The sequence below is a fragment of the Rhinopithecus roxellana genome, chromosome 2 (genome assembly GCF_007565055.1).
Source record: "Rhinopithecus roxellana isolate Shanxi Qingling chromosome 2, ASM756505v1, whole genome shotgun sequence".
Lineage (NCBI taxonomy): Eukaryota > Metazoa > Chordata > Mammalia > Primates > Cercopithecidae > Rhinopithecus > Rhinopithecus roxellana.
Window position 1 is genome coordinate 130,653,124 of NC_044550.1, and position 13,852 is coordinate 130,666,975.

The 13,852-nt window shown below is 45.3% G+C and overlaps 1 protein-coding gene across 2 annotated transcripts in view; it reads left to right on the forward strand.

Moving 5' to 3' along the window:
* Positions 1–13,852, forward strand: part of HTT (huntingtin) — a 155,816-nt gene that overhangs the window by 89,171 nt on the left and 52,793 nt on the right. For both annotated transcript variants that reach the window (XM_030920084.1, XM_030920090.1), the window contains 7 exons: positions 1,261–1,316; positions 2,211–2,359; positions 4,269–4,405; positions 6,095–6,211; positions 10,402–10,524; positions 11,438–11,673; positions 12,744–12,886. In XM_030920084.1, the coding sequence (XP_030775944.1) occupies positions 1,261–1,316; positions 2,211–2,359; positions 4,269–4,405; positions 6,095–6,211; positions 10,402–10,524; positions 11,438–11,673; positions 12,744–12,886 (961 nt within the window). The remainder of the gene's footprint in view (positions 1–1,260; positions 1,317–2,210; positions 2,360–4,268; positions 4,406–6,094; positions 6,212–10,401; positions 10,525–11,437; positions 11,674–12,743; positions 12,887–13,852) is intronic.

Below are 13,852 nucleotides of genomic sequence, written 5' to 3' on the forward strand. Positions count from 1 at the left end.
TGGCAGGTGCCTGTAATCCCAGTTACTTGGGAGGCTGAGGCAGGAGAATCACTTGAACCTGGGAGACAGAGGTTGCAGTCAGCTGAGATTGCCACTGTCCTCCAGCCTGGGCGAGACAGAGCGAGACTGTGTCTCAAAATAATAATAACAACCTGTGGTTCTGACTCATCATGGGTAGGAACTGATTTTCTCATGTGGTAGTTACAGACTATGGTCTCCTTGGGCCTGTCTTTAGTAGGGAAAAAAGGCAACTCCCCACTCTAACATAAAATAGGTGGACTTGAGTGTTTTATCAAATTCTTTCTTTAGTCGTTCTACTGGAGCTTTTTCTTCAATGTAGAATACTCTTTGTTGCTTTATTATATTTGTCTGCAATCTCCATGTGATACTTCCATGTTGAGGGAGGACAGCCTCGAGGCTCCCCCGTGCTGCCCGCGGCCCTGCAGGCATGTGGAATTCATCTTTGGCCTGTGCTTTCTTCTGGGTCCCGGTGCCCCTGCCTGTGAGGCTCATGTCCAGCTTCCCCTTTGTGGTGGCGTGAGGTCATTCCTGCTGTGAGCGCTCTGGTTTCATGTTTGTTCCGATTGCCTTTCATCAACCGATCGCCTTTCTCCCAGTTCTTAAGATTTAATACAGTGACAGTTTTATGAACAAGAACAGAACTAGAACAGACAAGCCATTGAACTCTGTGCTGATAATGATTTACCGAGCACCTGCTGTATGTTTGCATTCCGCGCAGAGGCTCTGAGAAAGCTGGGCCATGTGCTCCATGCTTTATCAGTGGAAGCTCCTCATCAGGTTGGGAAGGCTGACAGCTGCGTGGCATACCAGTGTGACAAAGCTGGCTCCCGTGCAGCCCCTGCGTGTTGCCTCTCAGATGGTGGGAGGAAGAAGGTCGACTCCTTTGGGGATCTTATTACCAAACCAGTTTCAGGGAATCTGCTACCCTGTCTGCCATTGATGGGAACAGATAAGTCCCCAAGGTGTACTTTTGGGTATTGTCTGATGTCTCTTGGAATTTATTATTTGTTTTTCCAATGAGGTTTCACCTCAGTGTATAGTAAAGTTGTTGAGGGGATTCCTGGATGTGTTCTACAGTTATCTAGGCTGATTTCAGAATAGAGTTGTGCTTATAGTCAAAAATTTGTCAGCTGTCAAGAAATTTATTTAAAATTTATGCAGATAAGCAGGAGGAAAAGAAACCTGGTTTTTACATTTTAATCCTATTATTGATGTAAAATTTTACTTTCCTTCTCGTAGGTGTTTATTGGCTTTGTATTGAAACAGTTCGAATACATTGAGGTGGGCCAGTTCAGGTAATAGCATTTTGTTATTTTAGATTTTTTTCTCCTTCTTGTGTACTTACATGTAATTTAGGTTATTAAGATGAATGTTTAAACTACTGTTAGGCATTTTTGCTGTTTTCTTTAAATGGAAATCTGATTAACATGCTGTGCATTTTTGCTTCTCTTAAAAATTAATGTATATCTCAAGACTTGTTTGGAAGTAGTTATATATCTGAAAATTCCATATGTTGTCAGTTTTCATTGCACATTTCAAAGCATTTAATTATGTTGACAGATGGCGAAATGAAATCTCATGGTGGAGCACTAGTTTTTAAATCGTCTTAGAGAAATCACTTTTTATATAAGGTTGTCTTTAGTAATTATTATGCACTTGTATTCTCTGCAGCTTTTTCTTGCTAGATGTTGAGGTTTTAATACTTCTTGCTAGTCCATTACAGGTTTATAATTATTGAAAGTTAAAATTCTTTAGTACCTGAAATACTTAATAAATACTGTAGTTAGGAAAACTTAGTGCAGAAGGAAAGTGTTCCCAGATTCCCTGGGGTCTGGAAATACAGTGTTTGTTCTAGTCACGTGACACCTCCACTGTGTTTTGGGGCAAGTTACTTTTTCTCTTTTGAGTTTCAGTTTCTACAAGAGCAAAGGGGCAGAGGAGAGCTAGGAAGATTGTAGCTGCTGTGCCTTTGTGCCGTCAGGTGCCTTCTACCTGCTCCCTCCGAACCTCTACACCTGTCCCAGCTCTGCACAAGGGCACAGATGGGATGCACTGTAGCAGGGATGGGGTTAGAGTAGATCACTGACACCTGTTAGCTTAATGTGCCCTCATGAATTATTTTATGTTGCTTATATTGATATGTATCTTGATTTTAAAAGAAAGGTCTAAATGGATGTTTTTGTTTCTAGGGAATCAGAGGCAATCATTCCAAATATCTTTTTCTTCTTGGTATTACTGTCTTATGAACGCTATCATTCAAAACAGATCATTGGAATTCCTAAAATCATTCAGCTCTGTGATGGCATCATGGCCAGTGGAAGGAAGGCTGTGACACACGGTAATGGGACACATCTTTCACTGTCGTCTTCGGTGTCACGATGTGCTTGGCAGTGTTCGTTTTCATACACCCACTTTCAACTTTGTCAGTGGCAGCTGTGTGCTTCTCAGGCTCTGCATATGTGCCTGTGTGTCTGTGTATGTGAATGTACTGGTTAGAGACGTTTCAAAACAGAAGAGAGCATGTTCTTTACTCTCAGCAATTTGTAATCTTCTCAGGGAAAAAAAATTCAAGAAACAGTAAGATAGCCTAAGGTACAGACAGATTCTGAATATAAAGTTCCTGTTCATTCACACGAAACACTAAAAGTTCTTCACCTGATCTTAGGCAAAAGGCCGAGAAGCGATGAAACACTAAAAATTCTTCAATCGAATTTGTCGTGAATTAAATTTTGATCTCTCATCCAGGTGGTATTGGAGATGCAGTTTGACTTGGGTTCAGGGCTTTCTGTTCTGCCTGATGATTTTGCTGGAGCTTAAATAAAGACAGGACTCCAGGAGACGGCCAGCTGTGCAAGCCCCCAGCCTGTGGAAGGAGCTAGCCTGGTTTTATGAATGAGCTGTCAGTCTTTCTTTGAGCTTTTTGAACTGGTCTTCTAGCATTGCCCTATTGACCCCTCCCTGACTCCTTTGCTGGAATCCGTAGGCCTTTGAACTTTGACAGGGACACATCCTAAGACCCTTGCAAACCCCTAGATGTGAGAATGGCACTACTACATAGAGTCTTTTCCACTCAGCGTGTGTGCAGAAGAGCGTCAACCATGCTGTGTGGTGAGGCAGGGCCTTGGCTGACCTCTCAGTCAAGGCCTTCGCTTTACATAGCTAAGCCAGTTAGTCTTTGCCATGGCTTCACAAAGGCTTCAGATTCACACTGCCAAAGTATAGATTATTAAAGGCATAGGTGTTTGGTTTCCCGGACTTGGAGGGTCTTTGGACGGAAAATCAGTAGGCAGCCAAACCCAGTACTTTGCACTGGGAAGCTTGGTCATCTGTGAGAGGGTCAGAGAGGATACCCATGCGTGCGTGCCACCAAAGGGTCAGTGAGTCTCAGGGCTCTGTGTGCATGTCTCAGGGCTGGAGAGAGTGTGTCACTGAGAGGTCAGAGTGTTTGTGCGTGTGTGTCAAAGAGGGTTGCAGTGTGCCCTTCACTGAGGGGTCAGAGGGTGCCTCGCGTGTGTGTGTATGTGTGTGCATGTCACTGGGGGTCAGTGAGTGTTCTTGTGTGTGCATGTCACTGAGGGGTCAGAGTGTGCCTCTGTGTGTGTGCTCGTCTGTGTGCGTGTCACTGAGGGGTCAGTGTTCCTGTGTGCGCATGACATTGAGGGTCAGAGTGTACCTGTGTGCCAGTGAAAGGCATTTCTTATTTTTTTTTTTGTATGTGGTCATAGTAGACCAATTAATTTATTTTGACTCCTGTTTTAGACCAAATAAGACCTGGGGGAAAGTCCCTTATCTATCTAATGAGAGAGTGAGTTTACTTAAAAAAGCATAATAATCCATGGCTTTGACTAAATGTGTTATGTGGAAGTTTTTATTGTCTTTTCAGAGAATCAAATAGATTATTCTCAAGACCAGGAATGTTGCTGTTTTGGTTATTTGGAAAGTTTTATCATTTTCAAATTGACTTTTGAATTGGAGTCACCTTTTTTCAGAAGTGGTGTTAAATTACAGGAGCCCTAGGTTTTTTTTCTTTTTTTAGAAGCCATCACAAAATGATCAGTGTTCAGAGGAAAAGCTTTGATCTTCCACAATGGTATAATGATTGATAACCTTAATTCATCTCTTACCATAAACCAAGTATGTGTAAGGGTTTTCTTTATTTCTTGACATCATTTTGTAGATGTTGAGAGCAGTTTTCCAAGTGTAATTTCAATGAAATGCTTGATGAGGGTACCCTTTTGTCCCCACAGCCATACCGGCTCTGCAGCCCATAGTCCATGACCTCTTTGTATTAAGAGGAACAAACAAAGCTGATGCAGGAAAAGAGCTTGAAACCCAAAAAGAAGTGGTGGTATCAATGTTACTGAGACTCATCCAGTACCATCAGGTAAGAGGAATGTGTGTTGGAACTGTCGTGGATACTTTATTGACCCGTACAGATGGAAGGAAGTGCCATGTGGTAGCACTCACTGTTAACCGTGTTACTTTGAACCAGGTTTGAGCTTTCTGAGGCCTGGGGAGATGCTGGGGCAGCGGCGGGTGCAGGGGAGGTGGGGACGGGGGACAGGCGCGGTGGCAGGAGGTGTCATTGGTGTTTATCTTTCCTTTTTTTTTTTGAGATGGAGTCTCACTCCGTCGCCCAGGCTGGAGTGCGGTGGCATGATGTTGGCTCACTATAAGCTCCACCTCCCAGGTTTAAGCGATTCTCCTGCCTCCACCTCCCGAGTAGCTGGGATTACAGGCACACACCACCATGCCCAACTAATTTTTTTTTTTTGTATTTTTAGTAGAGATGGGGTTTCACCATGATGGCCAAGCTGGTTTCGAACTCCTGACCTCAAGTGATCTGCCTGCCTTGGCCTCCCAAAGTGCTAGGATTACAGGCGTGAGCCACTGCGCCCGGCCTGGTGTTTATCTTTAAAGTGGGTACAGCCACAGGGGTTCACCTGACCCCTGGTCTGAGAGTCACGAGATCGTTCAAGATAGTGAGGCCTTCTTTTCCAAAACGAGGACCAAAACTCATTTGATAGTGTTGGTCAAAATGGTAGAAACCTAAAATGATAGAAATCTCAACTCTGAAATCAAAACTTTATTTGCATATTTATTTACCACTGTTTTGACATAGGGCTAAGGTCTTTTTCTTTGAGCTAGTTTCTGGTTTTGTTTTCTTAAGGTGGCATAAGAAATCAAAGACATTTTGAGGAAAACCGAGTGCAGAAATCTCTCTTTTTTAATGACTTCTCTTTTCTTTCAGCTTGTACTGTTGTGTAGCCCTCGCTTATTTTGTCAATTCTTTTTGGCTGTTTGTCTTTGAATCTCTATGAAGCCATAGCTTTTCTCATAAGAAGCAGCACTTTCTTTGTTCATTCATATTTTAATTAACCCCGGTAGTATTTAATTAAATACTTAATGCCTAATTAAATCACATAATTGCAGTGCAAAAGTACATGTATCATAAGGAGGTCTGAAAATGAGCAACTGGCAAGCAGGTGGTGGCAGGCAGAGCTGGCTGGGTGGGTGGGTGTCCTGGGGAGGAGCTCATCAGCTCCATGTTCAGTGAGCTCTGGATATCTCTGTGTAGAAATGATCACTAATAAACTTGTGCTCAACCGTGTATACTTCCGGAAAGTAGATGCTGTTCAGTAGACTGCCTCTGCAGAGAACACAGAACTGAAGTGAATGTCCACAAAGGCGGTGAGCCGCCTGCAGAATAGTTTAGTCAAGGCTGTGTTTGAATTTTGCCAAAGATTAATAGACATTTGATTTTCATGTTGTGCCTTTTCTCTGATTGTGAAATATTATAAATTCTATCCAAATAACAATGATGGCAAGTCCTCCTGAGCAAAGTGTGCAGCTTGCATGTGTCCTAGAGGAACTTGTGTTTCGTTCTGATTCCCCTGCATTTCTCATGTCATAGAGTGGGGATTGCATCAGTGTCCCCCTGTCCTCGCTGGGATCACATCTGTTTGGATCCTAGAGTCTTCCAGCTGAGCTGGGACAAGTGTGACAGATGGACACATGGGGGTGGAAAGGCGCCTCTTGGCAGCAGACTTTCTAATTGTGCACACTCTTATAGGTGTTGGAGATGTTCATTCTTGTCCTGCAGCAGTGCCACAAGGAGAATGAAGACAAGTGGAAGCGACTGTCTCGACAGATAGCTGACATCATCCTCCCAATGTTAGCCAAACAGCAGGTTTGTCCCCGCAGCCTTGGTTCGTTGTTGCATAGTGATGGTAGCTTAAGGCCCTTGTAAAAGGTGGGTGGCTGGAATCAGCTCTTCCTTCAGTCCTAATCTGTGCTTTGATAGCAGTTCTGCATGCTAGTCATGGGGCAACTGACTTCATTTCTTCTCATAATGCCATCTCAGGTTGGTGTTGCCCACCTACTTTACGGGGGGAGCTCATGACTCAGAGAGGTTATGGAGGTGATCAGGCAGCACACAGCTTTAGAGTGCCGGAGTGAGGGCGGGCCAAGTCTGACTCTAAAGCCCGAACCCTTACCTCCTGTACTGCCTCCTGTATTCTGGTCAACGCAGTGTTTTATTTGGTGGTTACATTTTTGTTTTTGTTACCTTACTACTTGTAATTTAGCAGTTTTCCTTTCCTTTCCTTTCCCTTCCTTTTTCCTTTCCTTTCCTTTTTCCTTCTTCCTTTCCTTTCTGACAGGGTCTCGCTCTGTCACTCAGGCTAGAGTGCAGTCATGTAATCTCACTGCAACTTCCGCCTCCCAGGTTCAAGCAATTCTCCCACCTCAGTCTCCTGAGTAGCAAGGACCACAGGTGTGCACCACTACGCCTGGCTAGTTTTTTGTATTTTTAGTAGAGGTGAGGTCTTGCTGTGTTGCCCAGGCTGGTTTTAGACTCCTGGGTGCAAGTGATCCACCAACCTTGGCCTCCCAAAGTGCTGGCATTACAGGTGTGAGCCACCTCGCCTGGCCTGTTCATCACTAATCAGAATTTCTATGATCAAATGACATGAAACATTGTTTCCACAAATGCAGTGGAAGGAAATGGCCTGGCAGTACCAATTTTGGAAGCAACATGCCCCCAGTCAGGCATAGGACACTGTGCCCCCAGTGTAGCAGCATCTCTGTATCTCACAGAGAAGGGTGGTGGGTCCTCCTCAAGGCAGCTGTGCCAGAAAATCTCATGAGCTGCCTGGCATGGCTTGAGGTTGCCTTTTAAATGGACTCAGCAAATACATGTTTGTTCATCTTGATTATACACAATAAACAACTACTCTGTGTAGTACAAGTAGTCCATGGTTTTTTGCATTTGATTTAAACCAGAGGCATGTGATATTGATGGTTACTGCCTTCATGACTGCACCCCCATCCTGATTTCATAATGGAATGTTATCCTGAGACCAGTTAGACAATGGAACAGGGATCTTGGCTTCTGGTGAGACTGACAGCAGGTTTAGTGTGGTCAGGGTCTCCCTGCCTACAGATGGTGTTAGAATGGTGTTCTGGAAGCTTTATTCCATTATCTTCTGTGCATAGTCTGAGTAGAGTGGAGATTGAAGGCCTGAATGCATAGTAAGTATCTGACTTAATTTCTGCCGCAATGGAAATTGTGTGATAAAACATTTATGAAATACGTAGCACAGCCCTGGCCAGGTAGCTCAGCACAGGTGCATGTTGCATTCAGAAGTAGTGCTAGATACTATCCCGTTACTGGCAGTACATACATCAGTGATCAAAGCAGATTCAAGAAAGACCCCCTGCCTTCTTGGAGTGAAGATTTTGTTGGGATGGGGGTGAGGGGACAGACAATAGAAAAACCAGTGAGTGAAGTTTCTACCATGGCGGCTGGTCAGGAACGCTATACAGAAGAATCCAGGAGGGAAGAGAGTTAGGTGGTTTCGGCGGTGGAGTGGCATTGTTCAGTTGGTGATGAGAAAAGTTGTGGTGATCTGGTGACATCTGAGTGAATTTGCAGAAAGGAAGGATACAAGCCTAGAAGATACCTGGGGGAGGAGCATTCCAAGCAAAGCAAACAGCTGCAAAGGCCCTGGGGGGAGCATGCTGTTAGGGTACAAACAATGGGGGTGGAGGAGTGGGGCAGCCATGGGGAGGGAAGGGAGCGAGGCCTGGTGGGGTGAGGCCAGCATGGAGGAGCCTTGAGAGGGTTTGCCCTGATGTGGTGTTTAGCAGGATCGTTCTTACTCCTGAGTTGAGAATAGTCTTGAGGGGGAGGTGAGGGCAGAGCAGGCCACCCGAATGAGGCCCAGCAGTGAAGTGGAATGGCCCAAGTGGGCGTCCCTTGGCAGCGTGAAAACAGAAACAGCAAGGTTTGCTGTTGACTTAGATGTGGAATGTGAGAGAGAGCAGGGCATTGGGGGTGATTTCAGGGTGAGGACAGGGTGGCTGTGGACGAGGTAGGGCGGACATTGGGGGCAGCAGGAGGTCAGAGATTGTCTGGATGTAGCAGTTGAGACCCCATAGGTGCCTAATGAGGCGAGGCCAGCATCAGGTGTATGAGCCCAGAGTTGTGGAGAGACTGTGGGGCAGGGGGTCAGCATCTGAGATGTCCACTCACAGTGGACGCAGCCTGGCTGGAGAGGAGGAGGAACTTGAATACTGAGCCTGCTGAGTCCCAGTTCCAAGGTCAGGGAGGTGAGGGGAGCCAGTGCTGGGGCAGGGGGGGTAGGCAGGTGTGGGGTTCTTAAAGCCAAGATTTTTTTTGAAGGCATTTTGTGCAGGAGGGTGACATCTGCTGTGAGCACCCTGGGAACTTGGCACAGGTTTGGCAGCACCGAGAGCACTGATGAGTGCTTTTGGAGGAGCAAAGGGAGCCAAACCCTAATGGGAGTGTGTTCCTGAAAGGACAGGAGAGAGACTTGGAAAAAGGTTTTACTTGAAGAAGGAACAGAGAAATAAGGTGGTAGCCAGAGGAGGAGAGGAGTCAGCAGGGGGTTAAGTTGGCAGAAATGAGGGCCTGTTGACACCCTGAGGACGGAAGCAAACAGGGAGGATCGGTTCCTGACACGGGAGAAACAAGTCTCCGTCGTGGTGTTCACAGACACGGGTTAGGATTGGCTGCACAGATGACAGAGCACTGTGGGTTCTCCCAGAGTTGCTGGGGGGAGGCAGAGTCGGTGGGCACAGGTGAGGGTCCAGGATGCAGGAATCCTGGAGCTCAGAAGGCCCATTGTTCCCTTCTTGTAAGATGTGGCCAGTGTTGTGAGCTTCACATCTGTGCCTTGAAAAACACCACATCTCTTTGCAGAATTGTTTGCTATGTGTATACACACGCAGTAGAAACAAATATTGGAAACAGTCAGTGCCCACCATCAATAAGGAATCGTTGAACACACTGTGGTATAAGCTTAGACTATTTTAGCTTGGGTTATTTTGCATGATTAAAAATGTTCTGGCCAGGTGCAGTGGCTCATGCCTGTAATCACAGCACTTTGAGAGGCCAAGACAGGCAGATTGCTTGAGCTCAGGAGTTTGAGACCAGCCTGGGCAACATGGTGAAACCCTGTATCTACTAGAAATACAAAAACTAGCTGGGTGTGGTGGTGTGCGCCTGTGAAGTCCCAGCTAACTCAGGAGGCTGAAGTAGGAGGACCACTTGAGCCCATGAGTGTGTCATTGCACTCCTGGGGGACAGAGTGAGACTCTGTTAGAAAGAGAGAGAGGAGAGAGAGGGAGAGAGGAGAGAGAGGGAGAGGGAGAAGGGAAGGAGGGAGGAAGGAAGGAAGGGAAGGAAGGAAGGAAGGAAGGGAATGAAAGAAATGGAAGGATGGAAGGGGAGGGAGGAAGGAAGTTCAGCCAGTTGCCTTGGGAGTTCTCCATTGCACTGTTAAGTGAGAAAAGCAAAGATGTTTATGGTTTTTCAAAAACAACTGAAACAAAACCTGTGTGTGTGAGTGGGCAAGGATATGGCTATAGGAACATGGGGGAGATTAAGAAAGGGATATACGCGACTTAGCATTTGTTACAACTGTTGGGGGAGGAATGGAGTGTGGAAAAAGAAAAAAAAGGAAAAGAGTGTGCATACCATCCCGTGTATGTGTTTACAAAGGGACGCTTGGAAGACTGGTCCCCAAAATGTTGGTAATGATTTATCAGGGTGCTGCAGTTCTAGTTGATTTTTTTTCACACTTTTGTATATTTGAGTCTTTTACAGAAAGCATTTATTATTTATGTAATAAAAATCTAAATGAAAATATTTCTGTTATGGGAAAAATATAGCCGATACAGTGTTATTCTAAAAATGTTTGCTTGGTTCACCACTGAACTTAAAATGCTTTTAAATGAGGGAACGTGATGATGAGATGATTATGACAATTTGCCCTGGAGTTACATAGCTGATGTATAGGAAGCTGACGTTTCTTTTGGCTTATGTAGAAATGTTTGTGGTGTCTAATTTCACAGATGCACATTGACTCTCATGAAGCCCTTGGAGTGTTAAATACATTATTTGAGATTTTGGCCCCTTCCTCCCTCCGTCCGGTGGACATGCTTTTACGGAGTATGTTCGTCACTCCAAACACAATGGTGAGTCTCTCGCCTGACTCAGCAGATGAATCTAGAGGGCCTGTTCAAGCACTGATTACTGGGACCACCCCCAGAATATCTGAGTCAGTCAGTTTGGGTGGAGCTTGAGAGTTTGCTTTTTTTTTTTTGCACGGGGCAGGGGATGGAGTCTCACTGTGTTGCCCAGGCTGGAGTGCAGTGGTGTGGTCTCGGCTCACTGCAAGCTCCACCTCCAGGGTTCACACCATTCTCCTGCCTCAGCCTCCCAAGTAGCTGGGAGTACAGGTGCCCGCCACCATGCCCGACTAATTTTTTGTATTTTTAGTAGAGACGAGGTTTCACCGTGTTAACCAGGATGGTCTTGATCTCCTGACCTCGTGATCCGCCCACCTTGGCCTCCCAAAGTGCTGGGATTACAGGTGTGAGCCACCGCACCCGGCCTGTTTTTTTTTTTTTTTTTTGGAGATGGAGTCTTGCTCTGTTGCCCAGGCTGGAGTATAGTGGTGCGATCTCGGCTCACTGCAACCTCCGCCTCCCGGGTTCAAGCGATTCTCCTGCCTCAGCCTCCTGAGTAGCTGGGACTACAGGCGCGTGCCACTGTGCCTGGCTAATTTTTTGTAGAGACAGGGTTTCACCGTGTTAGCCAGGATGGTCTCAATCTCCTGACCTTGTGATCCGCCCGCCTCAGCCTCCCAAAGTTTACAGGTAGATTACAGGTGGCTCCCACACCGAGCCAAGAGTTTGCATTTTTAACAAATTCCCAGGTGATACTAATGCTGCTTTTCTGGGACCACACTTTGAGACTCAGTGATAGAAAGATTTATTGGTAGGATAGTAAAATAAGAGTAATTTTTTTTCCACAAAATTGGCAATTGGGGGAAATTTAATCTTCCTTTTTTCTTTAGCTATGACTTATGTATTCTGTTTATTTTAGGCATCTGTGAGCACTGTTCAACTGTGGATATCAGGAATTCTGGCCATTTTGAGGGTTCTGATTTCCCAGTCAACTGAAGATATTGTTCTTTCTCGTATTCAGGAGCTCTCTTTTTCTCCATATTTAATCTCCTGTCCAGTAATTAATAGGCTAAGAGATGGGGACAGTAATTCAGCACTAGAAGAACACAGTGAAGGGAAACAAATAAAGAATTTGCCAGAAGAAACATTTTCAAGGTATGCTTTCTATCTGAGCCTAGAACTAACCCATGCCTTTTGGGAAGTCACTTGGTGTTTCATGATCAGTTAAGTCTGGAATAACACCTGGTCTTGCTTCAGTTCTGAGCTGGGTAAAGAAGTCTGTATCAGTGTAATTTTCTAATCCGTCCTGCCTTATCTGTGGCTCTTGTTTCATACCTCTCTTGAGGTTCTGTCATGTTCTGTCTCTTGTCCTCAGTAGAGATGCTACAGCAGTGGCTTGCTCAGGTAGGGCAGGGCAGTGGGGTGGCTATCCTGGGGGCAGGCAGTAGGCGTGCATTGCCTTCAGGGAAGTTAAAACCCAAGAGAAGCCACAGAAAGTGAATCTTACATTCTCACCATGTGCCAGCAGTTTTACACGCTGTCAGTAATAAAATACTTCTCCCTGCAAGGCAGACTGCCTCCAGTAAATACCTGTAGTATCAAATCCTGTCTTCCCTCATAAATTGTTTGGAAGCTCCCTCAGGACGGTGATCAGGCACTCATAAATGCTTGCTGCTTAGATGGGTCCCTCTCCACCTCTGCTGGATTCTGAGTGTTCACTGAGTTAGAGCTGCTGCTGTAAATGTGCTGCTTCTGGCTGAGTGGCTGTGACTTCATGCAGCCGTCATTTGGTTTGTCTTCAGTGAAGATGCCCTGTGTTGTCGATGGAGATAAGCCCAGTAACCCTGCTGGGCACCTTTTTGTTTGCAGGTTCAGCAGGCAGCCCGTGGTTTTTCCCTCTGTTGTTGCATTGAAGCAGCTGGCTAAAACTGATGGTACATTAAATTCCTGTGACAGATGATCAGCTTGTATTTGTGTAATGGTGTACAGTTTACAAAGCTTAAAAAAATACTACCTGCCATTTCATCCTCAGCGAGGAAGGTGATACACAGAGAGAAAAAGTGACTGTATCCAAGGCGATGGTGTTACGCATTTCACTTTAACGGTTTAATGTACTTTACTTCTGTTTTTTCTTTATATTTACCACATATATTTTCATATATACTTGGCATAAGTGCTTTATAGTAGTCACCTAATTCACTGTCACCCTTTTTGTTTCTTGGAAGGTTTCTATTGCAACTGGTGGGTATTCTTTTAGAAGACATTGTTACAAAACAGCTGAAGGTGGAAATGAGTGAGCAGCAGCATACTTTCTATTGCCAAGAACTAGGCACTCTGCTAATGTGTCTGATCCACATCTTCAAGTCTGGTAGGTGAATCACATTAGTCTTTCTCGAGTATCTCGTTCCCCATTCGGCACTGTACACTCTCAGAGTGCAGGAGCTATGCTGCCTGGTAGAAACTCTGCCTTGCCCAGCGTGCCAGTTGAAAATGTTTGTTGCTGTAAGAGTCAGCCTGATCCCTATGACCCAGCAGTTCTACTCTTGAGTATATACCCAAAAGAATGGAAAGCAGGGTGGTGAAAAGATGTTTGCATGCCAGCGTTCATAGCGGCATTATTCACAACAGCTAAAATGTGGAAGCAACTCAAGTGTCCATCGATGGATGAATGGATAAGCCAAATCTGGTGTGTCCTTAGAGTGGAATATTATTGAACCTTAACAAAAGGACAGTCTGAACATGCTGCAACATGGTGACCCCTAAGGACGTTATGCTAAATGAAATAAGCCAGTCACAAAAGGACAAATACTATGTCATTCCTCTTATATGAGGGACCTAGAGTACTTAATTCATAGATACAGAAAGTACAGTGGTGGTTGCCAGGGGCTGCAGGAGAGGGGGAGTTATTTTTACAAGATGAAAAGAGTTATTCTAGAAATGAATGGTGGTGATGGTTGTATAACAGTATGAATGTATTTAATGCTACTGAACTGTACAGTTAAAAATAGTTAAGATGAGCCAGGTGTAATGGCTCATGCCTGTAATCCAAGCACTTTGAGAGACCAAGGCAGGAGGATTGCTTGAGGCAAGGAGTTTGAGACCAGCCTCAGCAACGTGGCAAGACCCCATCTGTACAAACAGACTAGCAGGGATAGTGGTGTGCCTGTGGTCCCAGCTACTCAGGAGACTGAGGCTGGTGGATCGCTTGAGCTCAGGAGGTCAAGGCTCTAGTGAGGTATGTTCATGCCTCTGCACTCCAGCCTTGACTATAGGGTAAGACCCTGACTCAAAAAAACAAAACAAGACAAGACCCAAAAATGGTTAAGATGGGCCA